The sequence below is a fragment of the Mycosarcoma maydis genome, chromosome 16, assembly GCF_000328475.2.
Source record: "Mycosarcoma maydis chromosome 16, whole genome shotgun sequence".
In the NCBI taxonomy this organism is placed as follows: domain Eukaryota; kingdom Fungi; phylum Basidiomycota; class Ustilaginomycetes; order Ustilaginales; genus Mycosarcoma; species Mycosarcoma maydis.
The window spans coordinates 159,622-176,363 of NC_026493.1; the positions used below are offsets into that span (position 1 = coordinate 159,622).

General features: G+C 55.5%; 5 protein-coding genes across 5 annotated transcripts; 1 reads left to right on the forward strand and 4 right to left on the reverse strand.

The window, feature by feature from the left end:
• Window positions 1–162: 162 nt before the first annotated feature.
• On the reverse strand, window positions 163–5,460 carry UMAG_10730 (uncharacterized protein; the record flags this gene model as incomplete). The annotated part of the gene is made up of 1 exon (XM_011393234.1): window positions 163–5,460. One exon carries the CDS (start codon window positions 5,458–5,460, stop codon window positions 163–165), a length of 5,298 nt encoding a protein of 1,765 aa, XP_011391536.1.
• Window positions 5,461–7,284: 1,824 nt separating this feature from the next.
• On the reverse strand, window positions 7,285–8,504 carry UMAG_10731 (uncharacterized protein; the record flags this gene model as incomplete). The annotated part of the gene is made up of 2 exons (XM_011393235.1): window positions 7,285–8,327; window positions 8,414–8,504. 2 exons carry the CDS (start codon window positions 8,502–8,504, stop codon window positions 7,285–7,287), a joined length of 1,134 nt encoding a protein of 377 aa, XP_011391537.1.
• An 830-nt stretch (window positions 8,505–9,334) lies between these two features.
• On the forward strand, window positions 9,335–10,441 carry UMAG_10732 (uncharacterized protein; the record flags this gene model as incomplete). Its single annotated transcript, XM_011393236.1, has 1 exon — window positions 9,335–10,441. One exon carries the CDS (start codon window positions 9,335–9,337, stop codon window positions 10,439–10,441), a length of 1,107 nt encoding a protein of 368 aa, XP_011391538.1.
• A 187-nt stretch (window positions 10,442–10,628) lies between these two features.
• On the reverse strand, window positions 10,629–12,710 carry UMAG_05671 (acetylornithine transaminase; the record flags this gene model as incomplete). Its single annotated transcript, XM_011393132.1, has 1 exon — window positions 10,629–12,710. One exon carries the CDS (start codon window positions 12,708–12,710, stop codon window positions 10,629–10,631), a length of 2,082 nt encoding a protein of 693 aa, XP_011391434.1.
• Window positions 12,711–13,549: 839 nt separating this feature from the next.
• On the reverse strand, window positions 13,550–15,262 carry UMAG_10733 (uncharacterized protein; the record flags this gene model as incomplete). The annotated part of the gene is made up of 1 exon (XM_011393237.1): window positions 13,550–15,262. One exon carries the CDS (start codon window positions 15,260–15,262, stop codon window positions 13,550–13,552), a length of 1,713 nt encoding a protein of 570 aa, XP_011391539.1.
• Between the last annotated feature and the right edge of the window lie 1,480 nt (window positions 15,263–16,742).

Here is a 16,742-nt window from a genome sequence, read left to right on the forward strand (position 1 = left end):
GCCCTATGGCCAGCACAACGGACCGTGCACACTATACTCGTGCACACCGAGCACCAACACACCCCATCCCGCCATTCCGGCTAAACGCTAAATGGTTGGCTGTACATCCATTCTAGGACCTCGGTACCGAGTACAAATACAAGTGTCGAGAGATGGTGAATGCTAGGCATAGAACTTTTTGTTGATGAGATGAACGAGCAGGTTGACGTTGACGACGAGTTTGGCGTCTATGAGCGCGAGTGTGGCTTGGTTGTTGAACTGGGATTCGAGCAGATCTTCGATTCTGAGGTCGGCGCTTGCGCCTGCGGACGGACCGTTGAGGACCTGTATGGTAAAGACGCCTGGCTGATCTGAGCTGATTGTGAAGTGCACTTCGGCTGGAGCGGCGACAGGGGCGGTGGTGGACGCCGTGTCGGGCCTTGCGACTAGGCCGTCGACACTGACGACGACACCCTTGTCGAGCAACTTGCTCGCCGCATACTTGTAGCTTCCGAACTTGGGCACCTTTCCGCCATTCGCCTTGAGACTCCTCAGATGGAAGTACTGCTGGCTGAACGGGAGCACAAACCGCTTCTTGCCCTTGCGCCCGCCCTGCATCGTCTGCATGCTAGCATCAATGTAGCTGTGGTACGAATCAATCTGCTCCTGCAGATACGCCTTCTTGTCGTCCAGCGTCTTGAGCGTAGTGTGCATTGCCGTTTTCTCGTTGGCGCGCTGGATGCGTTTGCGGTGCTTGTTGCGGATGTCGATCGCGATCGCGTTCAGCATGTCCTGGTACTTGTTGGCACGCGACACCTTGCCGAGTTGTTCGAGCTGCAGCATGTTCTCCAGCGTCCGTGCCTTGAGTTCGGCAAAGCTTAGCCGTCGGACGTCTTCCAGACGCCCACCGCCCGAAGCTCCGCCGTACATCGCAAGTCCAGGCGGTCGAGATCCGCGCTGTCGCTGCCGATCTGCCGCAATCTCCAACGACACAATCTCCTCCCACTGCAACTCCTCCACATCCGTCACTGGTGCTACAAACACATCCACCAGCGTCTTGCCTGACTGCACCTTGAGCAGACACAGCACCAACCGTTTTGTTTCGACAAACAGAGCCTTGGTTTCCGCCTCAGGATCCTGTAACGTTGCCATACGCGAGACCAGCTCAAACGTAATCTCGCTATCACGCGCAGAATTGAGTTCCTGCGTATTCGACACGGGCGGCGCACCGAGCTCCTTGAGAACAACTCGAAGCGGATCTTCGGCTTGTGGCGCCAGGTGATCGATCTGCTGCGAGAGCAACAGATGCATCGAGTAAATCTCGTTGGGCGAAATGTAGATCACGGGCTTCTCCTGCACCGTATGGTCCAAGAACTCGTCGGCGCTGAACTGCATTTCTGCATCAGCACAGTCGATGATCCCGTACAGCCACTTGGTAAAGCGTTCCGACGCGTGCGACACGTAGTCGTTCAGCGGCTGCAAATACGGGTTTTCGTCGTTGAACAGTCGGCCCACGGCGATCTGCGTCAGCATCTTGGACACCTCAGCCAAGTTCTTGCGCTGAACCGGCCCAACTAGCGTCTCGACCACGTCGAAGCCTTCCGGCGCAACGATGGCTGGGTTCAGGTAGCGATAGTACACCAAGTGACCCACCACCTTGATCAGCGCATCTTGCGGTTCGTCGGGAAACTTGCTCTGCAGCGCACGGAACACTTCACGAGCAATGTAGCGCACACCGTATGGCATCTTGCGCGTCGACGACAGGATGGCCGACAGGAACGCCTCGGTGGTGGCACGCAATGATTGGAGGTGACGAATGAAGATGGTTCGTGCCATTGGATCGGCCAGCGCCTCGTTGAAGGCCACCTCGAGCGGCCGTCGCGACGGCTGGCCCGTCTCCATTTCCTCCTGATTGATCGTCGCGCGGTAGATGGCGCAAGGGTCCGTTTCAAGGTCGAGACCTTCCTGCGCCATAATGTCCGACACCAGCGGCCCCAGCAGATCCTTGAGATACTTGCGCTCCCGCGCACCGCGATTGTACTGCGCCACCAGCTTGATGAACTGCGCATTGCCTCGAATAAACTCCTGCACGGTCGAGACGAAGCCGAGCTCCTCTTCGACACAGCGCTGGAAGAGCTTGAGCAGCAAGAACTCTTCTCGTGCCTTTTGCGCATAGCCGAACAGCGTCAGCACGATCTTTTCCACCTGTCGCTTGTCGCGATCGGCCATCTCGATCTTGCCGACACGGGCAAAGAGACGAGCGAGATACTCGGGCCGCGTCTGTAGCGCGTAAAAGAGCTCTTGGTACAGCTCAAACTTTCTCCTCGAGGCACGATCCAGCGCGTGGTCGGCAAAGGGATCGTTGGCAGCCACCAGCACCGAGTTGCGCTTCTGCACGGCGGCTGCAGCATCGCGCTGACCCAGCAGACCGCGCTCATTCTTGGCCTTGATCAATTCTTCGATGCCGATCTTGTTTTTGACCAGCAGCGCGATCTTGGTGTCGAGTTCCGAGACGTCGCTCTCTAGCGTCTGCGATTCACGAATCGCACGAACCACGAGCTTGCGCAGGCGCTCGACCTCGATCTCGTCCTCAAAGTCGGCATCCGAGTCGTTGAGCAGGTGACCAAAGTTCTTGATCGTGGCGACTGGCACGTTCTTGCCCATGGTCAAGCTACGGTATTGCTCACCCTGCTGTCGACCTCGGAAGAGACTCTGGATTTTGACCACCTTGTCCATGTGCTCGTGGTAGTGGCGCAGTCGCGAGAAGAACTTGCGACGGCTCAGCGCACCTCGGATGAGAGACTGAAGGTGAATCGCGACGGGCTCGCTCTGGGTGATGTGGTTCCTCCACCAGTCGTACTCGAGACGCACCAGCATACCTCGAATGGCAGCTTGGATGCCAACAACGTCGGGCGTGACGAAATCGAGCTGCTTCTTTTGCTCTTGGTGCTTGCGACGTGCAAGGGCAGCTCGAGCGAAGGATTGAAGACCTCCGACGGCCGCCTTGACTTCGACCTTTTGCAAGGCGGAACGCATCCTGACGTGGTTCTTGCGAGCCAATACGCCGCGAACCTGGGCTTGAACGGCAGTGATGGCATCGCTCGAGCTGCGCAGGCCTCGAATGGTATTCAGCAAGTTTTGCTTGGCCAGAACGGAACGACAGGCAGCCTGCAGTCGGATGACATCCTCGGTCGAGTCGGCCAGACGGTAGATGAGGTTCTCATATGCTGCGCGAGCCAGACGACCACGAATCTGTGCCTGTAGGCCGACGACGCTGGTCTCGTGCTTGTCGAGCGCCTTGATGTTTTCAAAGAAACGACGACGGTAGAGAGCGCCGCGTACGCAAGCCTGGAAATTTTCGATAGCGCGAGCGTTGCCGATGTCGTGGACACGCTTGACATGCTCGACGTGCGTCTGACGGGCGAGCTTGGCTCGAACGGCAGCCTGGAGACCCACAAAAGTGCGTGTGCTGGTGTGAAGAGCTGCCTGCTTGCGGTGATGGGTGCGTCTAGTAAGCACACCGCGGATCTGGGCTTGTATTGTGGGAGCCCAGCGTGAAATGATACGGTCCTCTTCAGCTTGACGCTGACGAACTCGCTCTGCTTCAGCAGCTGCCGCCATGCGAGCCTCTTCTTGGTGACGACGCTGGATCTCGGCGTGGAGACGATCCGCGAAACGCACCCTAGCAACAAACGCGCGCGAAGCCGCCTGTAGCGCGACAACAGCATCAAGGTTCTCCATGAGATCGCGGTCGATGCGTTCCTGCTCAGTCTCGGGTTCGGGTTCAGGTTCGATGTTCATCTCCTTGGCGAGCGCCTTGCCGACGGCGCCAAACGAAGGCATGGCGACGCCGGATGCGTCGAGACCTTTCTGCGTCTTCTGAAGCTGATCGTCGGTGAACTCGAGCTTGCCAATGAGGTTTCCAACCTTGAGTGCTCTACCTTGACGTGCGAGGACATGACTGAGCGCATGGATGCAGTAGACCACTTTTGGGAAGTTTTTCTTTTCGTACAGGTCGGTGAGCTCGAATTGGAAAAAGTGAGGGAGGCCGACCTTGTTGATGAAGGAGAAAAAGTAGTTGATGTTGTCCGTGTGACGGTACTGGAGCTTGGGATGGACAAAGATGCGTGGTACGCATTCGGGCTCGAAGTTCTTGGCGAGCTTTGCGAGGAAGATGCCGTTGCGCATCTCGTTCTCCATCTCGACCACATCACCGAGATGCTCGCCGACGTGAAGCTCCATCCACTCTTTGGCCTCTCCACAGTGGCAAAGGTACTCGTAGGCCTGGAGAAGGTGACGCTGCGTGTCCATCCACTTGCTCGAGCTTGTCAGGGGGAGGTTGGAAGAGGTGGTCGAGGGACGGCCCAGAGCCATGGTGCCGGGGCCATCTGCGCGGGCAAGACGGATACGACCGTGGAGACCGGCAACGTCTTCGGCACCTGTGGTGATACCTGGAAGCACGATCTCGCCCTCTTGATCCTCGCTCTCCATTCTTCCGGGGCGTCCGGGCTTTTGCCAGCCCTCCTGGATGGTAGGCTCGAGGTTGAGACTGTTGAGGCGATCTGCGAGTGGAGCGCTGGAAGCACCCAAGCTCTGTGTGCGTTGACCACGCGAGCGACCGACGGTCATACGTGTGTGGCTATGCTGATCGCCGAGTGTGCCGAGTGTGCCGAGTTCGTCGGTCTTTTGGGTGAAATCCTTGATCATCTTGAGCGCGCCAACGCTGGACCTCTTGAGGTCCTTTACGCCTCCAAGATGAAGCTGAGATGGGCCAGTGGCGTTGGAGCCAGGGTAAGCACCGTTGCTTGCATTACTCCAGAAGCTGCCGTGCTGTTTGGGTGTCGAGGGTGACTGAATCCAAGAGCTATCGTCCTTTTTGGGCGAGGAGAGCGGCGAGTCGTAGCTGAGGTTCTTGGTGGGGGAAACTGCACGATCGTAAGGGTCCTTGGTGGGTGAATATGCCCGAGCACGGCCGACAGTGGACGAGTTGAAGAGGTTGTCGCGTGGTGCTGGAGGCATGGACGTGGGACGGCCATTGACGCCTCGCGATGCAGCTGGAAAGGTGGCCTTGCTGAAAGTGGCTGGAGCGGGCGAGGTGGTGGGAGCACCGATCGAGTGATTGGAGCCGGAACTAGAGAGAGTGGTGTTGGAGCCAAACGTACTGACGGATGCGCCCAAGGGTGAGGCTGTTGGGCTATGAGCCAAGGCAGCAGCGCGAAGCTCAGCGGCACGATGAGGGTCGAGTGAAGCCGTGTGACGATGTGGAGCTGGGAAGCGGCGGATGGAGCCGGAAGGTTGGAGGCCTGTGCGTGGTGCGGTGTCGAGGGAGGAAGCGAGCGAAAAGGTGCTGCTACGAGAAGCGGAACGCTCGAGGTATTTGGATTGGTAGGCAAAAGGGCTGGCGCTGGCGTTGGCGCTGCCACTGCCACGAGCGTTAGGGCTGGCGGCAGGCAGGGTTGGTTTGGCTTGCTGGTCCATCATGATGGCAGTCCTATGTTAGAGAGAGCGGACGGTGGTGTATGCCGACGCACTACACCAGAGAAGAAGTTACGATAGGCGCGATGAGGAGGTGGTGGAAGTGGATGCGTGGCTAGGGCGTATCACTTGGTCGTCGTACAAGAGCAACGTTGACCGGACTGTATTAGATCTACCGCGAGCGTGTCAACGTGATGGAGGAGTCGGCGGGGGAGAGAAAGGGGTGAGTGTCGTGATGATTTGTGGTCGACGTCGTCGTGACGGTTGGACGTTGGACGTTGATGGTGGTGGTGATGTTGACAAAGACGGAGCCAAGGTGTAGTGGAGGAAGAGTGAAATGTGAATTCTATGGGTGTTTGCCGCTTCGAACGGGCAAGAAGCGGGACATCTGCGTCTAGTTCTGCTGGGCCTGCAGAAAAGTCGAACAAGATGCTTTTAGGGGAATCGTGAATCGCAAAAGGGGGTTAAGTCAGGTTATACGCCAAAGTGGTGAGTGTATGAAACCGCGCGCGCATCCCAACCCGCACAGCATCCGAAGCAGACCACTAAACCCTGCGTCTCGAAAACTGCGATGACGATGAGCATGAACGAATCTTTCCCCTCTCTATAATCACGCACCAACACACGAGCTTGACAAGCTGACAGTCACGAGTCGATGCACTTGCGAACCCTTCGAGTTGAGTCTCCCACACAGCCTCAGACGCTCTGATTTGGGTCGTGGACTGGGGTCGAGCAACGAGCGAGCTAACTAAGAGAAAGAGAGGCGGAATCTCACGAATGAGGCCATGCCATGAAATTCACGATTGTGAATACGTAAAGAAATCCCAAACATCGGAAAAGGGGCGGTTTTTTTACTGTATATTTTGAGAATAGTCGTGAGTTACGAAGCAAGAATCACGAATCGTGAATCACGAATCACGAATGGTGTTGTTCTCGGTTGCCAATACAATCTTATCCGGAATTGTATATACGGCGTGTCACTCAGGGGCAAGCTCTGGGTTGAAATTTGTATTGATCTCTTGCGCTGAAATTCGCGATTCACGATTTGTGAATCACGAATTCGGCAAGTCGTGAGTCTGTGAGACGCGTTGCGCTGATCAGGCTGCGCTGCCACTAACCCTCATCCAGGCTGATGCCAGCCAGATTTCCGATTCCTGGTCGATTCGTGAGTGGTTCTACCTATTCACAGATGTTCACAATTGCCTGCCCCACAGCAAGCAGACACCAACTGCCATCGATCAACTGATCGCGCTGAAAGAGTTAGCAGCGACGGATGGCGATTCCCAGTCACCAGTGAGCTCCTAAGCTGGTACGACAAGCCTCGTCGTGTTGCAACGAGCGATGAACAAAGCACACTGCAAGCAACCTCGCTGTGCACGCCATGGAGACGTGCGTGCAGCATCACGTCAACGCGACAAGCTACAGTTGCCAAGTCAAGTCTGGCTATCAACTCACACTATAAAAGAGCAAGATGGTGAGCAGCGAGGTCAGACGTGTTCTTGTCTCGTCTGGCGCGTGTTCTGCGTCACGTGAGCAGGGCTTGTCCAGAATTCACGTTTCACGAGTCACGTTTTGTGATTAACATTCGTGATTCACGATTCACAATTCACGATTTGCCATTTCTAGCCTTGACGCTCCGCTTTCACACATGCCAGTTTTGGACCGTCTTGAATTCACGATTCGTGATATGCAATCACGAATGATTGTGGGTGGGATTCGTGACGATTCTCTGGCGCCAAACCAGCGCCGACAATACTCTCTCTCACGTCTCGAATCTTGACTTGCTAGAAACTCGACTGGTTTGTCACAGTTGCGCTTGTCCGTGCAAGGTTACATGATGGTACACTCGTCGTTAGCTGCTCCTCCTGCGCCACCGAATCCAGGCAGGCTCTCGAGCTCAGCCGGCATATCCCCCACAATCTGCTTGGGTGGGCTACCACAGTCCTGCATCTGGTTCATCAGCTCCTGCACCCTAGCCGCCTTGACTTTATCCTTGGCATCGTAACCTGGTTCGTCAAAGATCTTGACGATCTCGGTGATGTATCTGCTCTGCTCTTCGTATCTCTTCCTGTCTTCTGCCGAGATACTGGCCGATTCCGGGCCGGCGAGGTAGGCGGGGTACTTGTCGCGTAGCTCCTTGAGTGGTTCGTACAGAATGTCACGCGACATGAGTTCGTCCATCATTCCTTCCAGCATCTTGGTGAGTTCCGGATTGTCCATTGCGCCCTCGAGCCCGGACAGGTCACCAGAGCCGCCCAGCGCGGCAAGCAGTTTGGCCATCTCTTCGCCCTCGGCACCAGACAGACCCGCAAATGGGTTGTCCGACGACGCAGAGTCAGCGGTCGCTGACGCATCCGATTCTTTGAGCTTAGCCATGGTGGCGGCGATCGCATCGTTGAAGTTGCCTGGTTTCGCCGTTCCAGAGCCGGTAGAGCCAGCTGCAGCAGATCGTCTCGATGGTCCAGCGTCGGTGGTAGGAGCAGCAGCATCGCCGGCGCCGCCAAATCCAGCCATCATGGCCTCAAACTGCTTCATAAGCTCTTGCTCATTGAATTCCTGTCCTCCAGCTGCCTCTGTTCCAGCTCCAGCTCCACCGACAAGCCCTTCAGCGTCGGTGTTGGCTTGGCTACCGAGCTCTTTCATCAAGGCTTGCATGCCTTGTGCCAACTCTTTGGCAAAGTCTTCCGAGAGCATGTCGTCCAGTCCAGCATCATCTTGAGCATCTACGCCTACCGAAGCACTTGTAGTCTGCTTTGTATCTACCGCCGCAGCTGTCGGTTCCGCCGTCGGATCCGTTGTCGTCTTGGTTGCGGCGGCACTTGGGTTTTGCGCAGTAGTCGAGCTAGAAGGCTGGTCGAACTCGTCCAACACGTCTATCCGCAGTATAAGAATCGACCGCGACGAGAAGTAGGTCAGCTTTGATTTACAGCATTCTGGTGCGAGGAGCGGTGCAACGTACCATCTAGGTCATCCAGATTGTCGACTTCATCCTCGACGTGTGCAGCTGCTGGAGGCGCGGTTTGTGCGGCCGGAGAAGGATTGCTTGTCATGTCCGCGTACGTGTGTCTGCGATGCGCGATGCGCGATGTCCGAGTCAAGCTTACGTTGCCAGTGCTCCAAGTGCGCTGGTGGTCGGCGAATCGTAGTACACTGCCAAACTGTGGTTGAAAGGCAAGCGAACAACCAAGTGCGAAGGGCGGAAGTGCATGTGGGGTAGCCAAGCCGGGCGAGTCGGCCTTCGCAATTTCCAGTTGTGAGTCGTGAGTCTTGAGTGGGCGCCAGTCAGAGTCACAGTCACGAGTTGGTAGCGCTGCTCGCCCGGCCACTTTCAACAACCGGAGGCGAGCGACACCAAACTCAGTCACAAAGTCCAATCACGAATCAGCAGCCTCGCTTTATGTTTCGTGTTTTGCAGCTGGCAGAAAAATCGATGTGTGAATTCACGATTCACGATAGTGATTTTCGTGATGGTGATTTTTGGACCATAGATCGTTAGAGCGCATATAGATACATTACGCTGACTTTCGTGTCTCACGTCTCTGACGCGTTTGTGCCCCGGGCGGTGCGCGCTTTCACCGTCGCCCGCCAAAACCGCATGCTCCGACCAAGTAAAACTCACGACTGTGAATCGTGAATGCACGGTTGCCGCAGCCCATCTCAATGTGAGCACCAAAGGCAGCAAGACGGAAGAAATCACGAATCGCGCCAGGCTTTGATGAACTCGCCATGGTGAATGCGGTTGTCGTATGGTCGGTTTGCATTGCAGGAAAAGTGACGAGTGTGAGTCGCACCAGTGCAATCGTGAATGCGTGCATGGCTTGATGAACCTCTCGTCCACACAACCACCACCATCGTTTTTGAAGATTGACGTTTCAGCGCCATGTCGGCTGCACCGTACGAATGCAAATGGGGCATCCTCGCCACGGGTGGGATTGCGCAGACGTTCTGCAAGGACTTGCTCATCGATCCTTCGACGCGTTCTGTGTCAGATGTCAGGCATACGATCGTTGCGGCTGCGTCGTCGACGTCTGCGTCGCGCGCCGCCGAGTTTCTTGACAATGTGGGCGTTGCTCGCAACACGGCTCGCGCCTATGGCTCGTATACCGAACTTGTCTCGGATCCAAATGTGTCGATCATCTACATCGCCACTCCGCACACTTACCATTACGAGAACGCGCTGCTCGCTCTGCATGCTGGCAAGCACGTCTGTTGCGAGAAACCGTTCACCATCAATGCTGCACAGACCGAGCATCTGATCAAAGTGGCTCGTGCCAAAAACGTGTTTTTGATGGAGGCCGTATGGTTGCGCTTCTTCCCGATCGTGCTCGAGATCCAACGGCTAATTCATAAGGAGCGCATCCTCGGCGATGTGAGAAGGGTGTATAGCGATTTCGGTCTGCAGTTCAAACCGGATCCGAAGCACCGACTGTTCAATCCGGAATTGGGTGGTGGAGCACTGCTCGATCTGGGCATCTATGCGTTGACCTGGCAGATGCTGACCCTGTACCAAGATCCGCGAAACCACCTTTGTGCACCAGAGGTCAAAGGCTCGATCATCAAATCAGCGCTGACAGGTGTCGATGAATTCACTACGATCCTTCTGAATTTTCCTACGGCTCGTACACAGGGCATTGCAACCACCAACATGTCGATCCGCTCCTCGGACAAATACGTCGTCCTCATTCAAGGAACCCTCGCGGACCTCTCGGTCGCATGGCCTCCGTACAGACCCGAAAGCTTCACCATCCATCAAAAGGATGCCGACGGAGCATACACTGGCATCCAAGAAACAAAACACTTCGCCATCCCAGGCCACGGAATGTTCTGGGAAGCAGACGCATGCGCACGTGCCATCAGAGACGCCAAGCTGCAAGAACCCACATGTTCCTGGGCCGAATCCACTCTCACCATGCAGATCATGGACCAGGTCAGGTACGACAACCACTTTCGATATCCAGACCACTTGGAAGCTACCCAAGACAATTAGCTGCCCAACTCATGATTCGAAACGGCGTAGTTTTTGTGATTCTAGGTTAATTTCTGATGTTCCGGATCCGGTACTATTGACGGCGTACAGTGTATAATAAATTGACGTGGCGAGACGAGACGAGAAACCAAAACAAAATCACGAATATAGAGTGCGACTCACGACTAGCTGCTTGAAAGCGATCCGATCACTGCCTTCCGACGAATCTGCTGAACCACTCTGTCCAGCCGATGGCGACGCTGTTGCCGCCAGCTGCACGATCGATGGTGCTCTTCAACCTGTCGTAGTACTCGGGCATACTTTTAGGCTTGAGCATGTTCTCTGGTAGTGCATACTTGAGCTGTACCTTGTTCTCCTTGAGCTCGCGCAGCAAAGCAAGGCTCTTTTTGGCGTACTCGAACTCGGCCTTTGTCAGACATTTCGTTGCGGCCACAGCATCGCGTGGCGAGATGGCTGAATTCTTTGCGTGAACCTGTTCCGGATCAAGCGACGCCTGAGATTGGGCGCTGAGAAGCGCAGTTTGGGCGGCAGCGCGGATCGATGCTCCAAAATCGATCTCTGGTCGCAGCGCATCCTTCGGCCACGACTGTGCAAGCTCGATAAAGTGCGTGTACAGCGTCTGGATCTCGTCCGCGCTAGCCTGAGCCACAGCAGTCGAGCATCGAGTAGACGACGAAAACGCACGCACCTGCTGGTTCTGCTGCTGCTGCTGACCCGCTGCTCCAGCGTGCGCACGAGCGTCGACCGACGAGGAGTGCGTCGATCGCTGCACCTGATCGCGTACAACCAGCAGACACGACTCGATGATGTCGACCGCCTTATCCACCTGTTCCCTAGTCACGGTCAAGCTGGGCAGAATCCTGATGGTATCCGATCCAGCGGTGAGGATCAGCAGTCCACGCTGACGAGCGAGCTGCACCACCTTGGCCGCATGAGAAGCGTCTTTGGTGCTGATACCGGCAATGAGACCTTTGCCACGCGGACTGGGTTTGCCAGCGCTGGGATCGTCGAGCAGCAGGTCGGGGAACATGGCGACCAAATTTTTCAGACGACCGAACAGTGCCTGCGACGACTCTTTCATCGATTCACCCAACTCGTTGCTCGAAAGACGCCCAAGAACGTGGTGCGCAATACGGCTGGTCAGCGGTCCACCACCGAACGTCGTACCGTGGTCGCCGACAGCGATCAGGCTCGCCACGCTGTCACGCATGAGCACTGCACCAATAGGGAAGCCGTTGGCGAGCGGCTTGGCCATGGTCACCATGTCCGGGTGCGCACAAGTGGGGTAGTCGCTGTGACACCACAGCGTTCCAGTACGGAAGAGACCACATTGGATCTCGTCGTAGATGAGCATGGCGCCCACCTCGTCGCATCTCTTCCTAAGCGCTTGCAGGAACTCGAGCGAGGCAGGATAGATCCCACCTTCTCCCTGAACCGGCTCTACAATGACACCGGCCGTTGTTTCGTCAATGAGTGTCTCGACACCAGCAACGTCGTTGTAAGTACCAGTGCGGACGTCTCCGATCAGAGGAGCAAACGGAGCCTGGTACTTGGGGTTGGGCGTCATGGCAAGCGCACCCATCGTTCTGCCGTGGAAAGCATTGGTGAAGCTGACAAGACCCGTCTTTTGGGAGCTGCCTTTGTTCGCGTGGTTCTTGGCAGCCTTCCTGGCAAACTTGAGTGCGGCCTCGTTAGCCTCGGTACCCGAGTTGGCCAAAAACACCTTGAGGCCGGCTGTGCCGTTGTCTTGGGGCTTGGAGCCCTTTTGGAATCCGAGACCACCCAGCTGGTGCGTCAAGGTGACCATGCGATCCGCGAGCTCACCCGACCATTCGTTGTGGTACAAGTTGCTGGCATGCACGAGCTTGGCGCTCTGTTCGGCAGCGATCTCGGCGATCTTAGGATCGGCATGGCCGAGCGAGTTGACGGCGATACCGGAGGAGAAGTCGAGATATTTGCGTTCCGTGTGGCCGGCGTTGGTGTTGGGATCGGCGGCAGCGTAGAGGTCCAGACCGTTGCCACGGGTAAAGATGAGTTGAGGACGAGAGTAGGTGGCCAGGACCGAGTGTGAAAAACGGTCAAGCGTGTCGGCGATCTTGGAGCCTCGAGAAGCGTCGCCGTCTGGATGCGAGAGCGAAATGTAGTCTGCACAGGGCTTCTTTGTGGAGCTAGCGGCGTGTGTGGCAAGCAGGCGGGCTGGCTGTCGCAGCACTCGACCAGCGACAGGTCGCCTCATCGCGGATGAGAGGACGACGCGAGTGGCAAACATGCTGAAATGTCCGCAGTGGCCACACTGCAAAGCAATGCTCGGTAGATATGTACGTGGTGTGCGGTAAGAAATGTAAAGGCAGCTCAGCCTTAAAAGTATGGTACTGCGATCCAAACCGGCGTTGATGATGGTGAAAGGTGGTTAGAAGAATCTATTCGTCTCGAGTAGAATCAATCACTGAATCATGTATTTCTCGACTCACCTCGACTTGACTCGAATTCACCGTCGTGACTCGTCAAGCATTCACGATTTGAACTGCACGAATCTGTGAATCTGCGAATAGGTGTGTAGCTAAGATAAGGAAATCCAACCTGAATCACCAATCCGACATGTGGAGCGATGATGCCTCACAAAAAGCACAAAAAGAGAATCGTGAATCACAGAATTACACCGTGGTGAGTCTGTCAGCTTGTTTCGACTTTTTACCAAAATCTTAACAAGTTTTTTTTAAAAAAATCAATCGCCTTTTCTAAATCAGCTCATCTTTCGTGATCAATCTGTGAATCGTGAATCTGTGTTGAAAGGGTTAGTTTGATCATCGCCCTCAACCCTTCGCAACTCGTGACTCGGATAGCTTCTTTGCGTGGGACACGGGCGCGGTTTCCTCTTCTACCTCAGTCGTCGAAAATGAATCAAGCTACCAAGCCTACAGCTTCTTCTTTGCAGCAGCATACATCCCTGTTCACCGCGTTCGATAGCTTTCAATCACGACTGAATTCAATGGAGGTGCAGAACTGAGCTACGCGATGATGAATTTGACCAAAGAGACAGACACTGACAAGAAGGAACGTGACTAACTGGAAAAAAGGAGAGATTCAAGCGAGCGAGCACCACCGAGGTCAGGGAGCAGCAGAAAGTCCAACACTGCTGCTAGCGCTCGACAACCTCGATCCAAAGCTCATACCGTTGCCCCCAAAGCTCGCCGCACGTGGGCTGGCACATAGCTTGGACATGGCATCTTTGCGCAGACGGCTGTTGATGCGCGCCTGGAAGTTGACTTTGTGGAACTCGGTCGGTTGGCCCTTGGGTTGTCGACGCGGCTGGATGGGTGGCAGCGTCAGACCGGCATTGTTGATCGTCTGATTGCCATCCGAGATGCCATTGTTGCCCTTAAAGGCACGGTGCTGCGGCGCACTCGACAGGTGGATGGCACGCGAGATGGGTTTGGGTGCCGTCATGGGCGCCGTCATGCCGGCCGAAGTAGAAGCACTGGTCACCCCTCGGCCCAACGAACCGTAGCGGCTATTGGCAATTTGAGTCTGTGCCATCGTCGTCGTGTTGTGCGGCCTGGGCGTGCTCGATAGAGCCTTGCCGGAAAGTGTGCTGACCTCGAGATCTTCCTCGCTTGTCTCGGGCGTTTGGTCACCCTCGACCTGATCGTATTCCGACTGAGCCCTAGAGCCCTCCGAGGCGCTGTCATCAATCACGATCGAGGGGGTCATGGTGCGAGATCGCATCGAGAGAATACTGTCGGCGGTGCCTGAAGAAGGTCGCACGCCTTTGCGCGAGTGGATGCTTGATGCGGGCGATGCAACGCGTTGACCGGGAGGCGTAGGCATCCTGTCTTGGCTGGGCACAGCGCTTCCCCGCCAGCTTCGCTGCTCCAGAGGCGTGCGGGAGGGCGAGGGACCTTCGCTGCTGACCTTGCGAGAGTGACGGTTGAGGATGTTTTGCAGCTGCAACTGTTGTTGTTGTTGTTGTTGTTGTTGTTGCTGCATGGCCTGCTTTAACACAGCATCGTGGTAAACAGAGCTCGACAGGTTAGATTCGAGACCCATGGTCTGGTAAAGCTGCTGAACTTGGCGCTGTCGCAAGCTGGCCTGGATGCTAGCCTGGGCGGCTTGCCTCTGCTCCTGTGCAGAAGCAGCGGCGACTTGAGCCTGGTTCATCAAAGCTGCGTGGTGCGAAGAGCCGGCGTCAAAGTCACCATTGCCTGCTTGCAGCTGAGAGAGAAGGAAGCGCTTCTGAGCAGCAAGCTGTTGCTGACTGTACTGGTTAGGGTTGAGGTGTTGTTGTTGTTGTTGCTGCTGCTGCTGCTGCTGCTCCTGGAGCGCCTGGAGGCGGAGCAGCTCCATCTGTTGCTGTTGAACTGCAGCGTGCTGCTGAGCGAATTGTTGCTGAAGCTGCATCTGCATGTACGGCTGCTGTTGGTTGTAGCTGTTGGACTGAGCGTACTGCTGCTGTTGCTGCTGCTGCTGATTGTACCCGTGACCGTTCTGATAGCCCTGATAGCCCGATTGTGCGTCCAGATGACCAAGCGAAAGGCTAGATTGCAGACGCATGGCAGCCAGCTGGTCCTCAAGACTGGCTTGCGACGCAGAAATATCGCGAAACGAGTCTTGGGTTCTGTATGCGCTGTTCTGCTGCTGACGGTGATGTGTGTTCTGCTGGTAGGGAGGTGTATGGGCGTCGCGGCCACTCGACTGTTGCGAGTTGGTCTGGGATGGGAAGATGGAACCGAGTCCTAGACCCTCGGTGCGAAGACCGAGGATAAGGTCAGAGCGGTTCGGGTAGGCGTTAGAGCCGTAGTAAGGTTGGTTGGAAGTGTTCATCGTGCGAGATGGACGAGGTGGTAGGCGAAACGACTTGAGAGGGTGATAAAAACTTGTAGCCAAGAAACCTGCCTCGGAGACAAGATGTTAATGTTACAGGGCCTTGCAAAGGACAAAGATGGGGAAAGAGTCCAGCGAATGATAGTGAACCCGGGGAATGTCGAGGGCAGGATATGCTGAAAAGTGCTTTTGAGCAGCAGGTATATAAATCGATTCTTCGAGCCACAGACGAGAAATAGAGGAAACGATACTGAGATAGAGATAGCCAGGTAGAAAGAGACTTGCTCTGCAGGCTGCGATCAACGCTTGTTCGAATGGAGATGGGCGGAGGAGCAGCCAATCTGAACGACCCAGTATAGTGCAAAGAAAAAGGCGAGGCGCAAGTTGGGAAGGTGAGCGCTGTGCGGCACTACACCCGCAACGAAGAAGTTCAAAAAAGGAAAGGGATGTAATGCGGAAGCAAGAAGGGAGATGATGGCAAGCCGGAGTTTGACGCCGAGGTGGAGAAGTCGACGTTGAGACGCCTGGAAAGAGGCCCCTGACTTGCGTGGTGAGCTGGAATGATACTGCAACACTGGACTGCAGGGAAAAGAGGCGGGTTGCACTGAGATAGAACGATGCAAAGCGACGAGGTGGGGCCAAAGGGAAGCTCACAGCCAATGGCGAGTAATGAGCGGCGCCTGATCGAGATGGGTTAGGTGGGTGAATGTCGATGCAAATAGGACAAGCGACCGAGAGATGGGTCGGGCGCTAGGAGTGTTGTTGCAAGACTGGGTGCGAGTGATTTGGTGAGACGAGGATGAATGGACAAGGGAGATGAGAGGGATGGCGAAGATGTGGGTTTTAGAAAGCCGGGTATGATTGATTGGAAGGGCGAAGACCACTAGCGTAGCGGGGTAGACGTGGCGAGACGGAAGATTTGAAATCTGTTAGGGGTTTGTTGATCGAGCTCAAAGTGGGTTGATAGGAGCGAAAAAGGTAGACTTGAACGAGGAAATGGTCGAAGAGGGCCGAATGTGGCTGTCTGAATCGTTGAAGAGAGATGAAAAAGTGGCGACACCAAAAGACCAAAAAGAAAAGAGGAAATACGCGGAGAGAAGGACAAGCGCAAATGGAACAAGGCCGATATAGGATCGAGACGAGACGAGACGTTCAAAGGGGAAAGAGAAGGGAGAAAGGGGGATTGACAAGACAGTGATGGTGGAAGAGAGGTGCAAAGATGGCGACAGCGGTGGCGACCCGATCAAATGCTCAGCTCGTCAGCTCGTCAGCTCGTCAGCTCGTCAGCTCAACAGCTCGACAGTTCTTGAGCTCTTCAGCCAGCGCGCACCGCGCGCACATTCAGAGGCGGGACAAGCCGCAATAATCACGAATCACGAATCGTAAATCGCAAGTTCACGTTTGGGCTGTGGGAAAATTCAAGGTTTGCGAACACGTCTCAGCTCACAGGCTGACTTTGTGTTTGTGCATGTTGTGTATG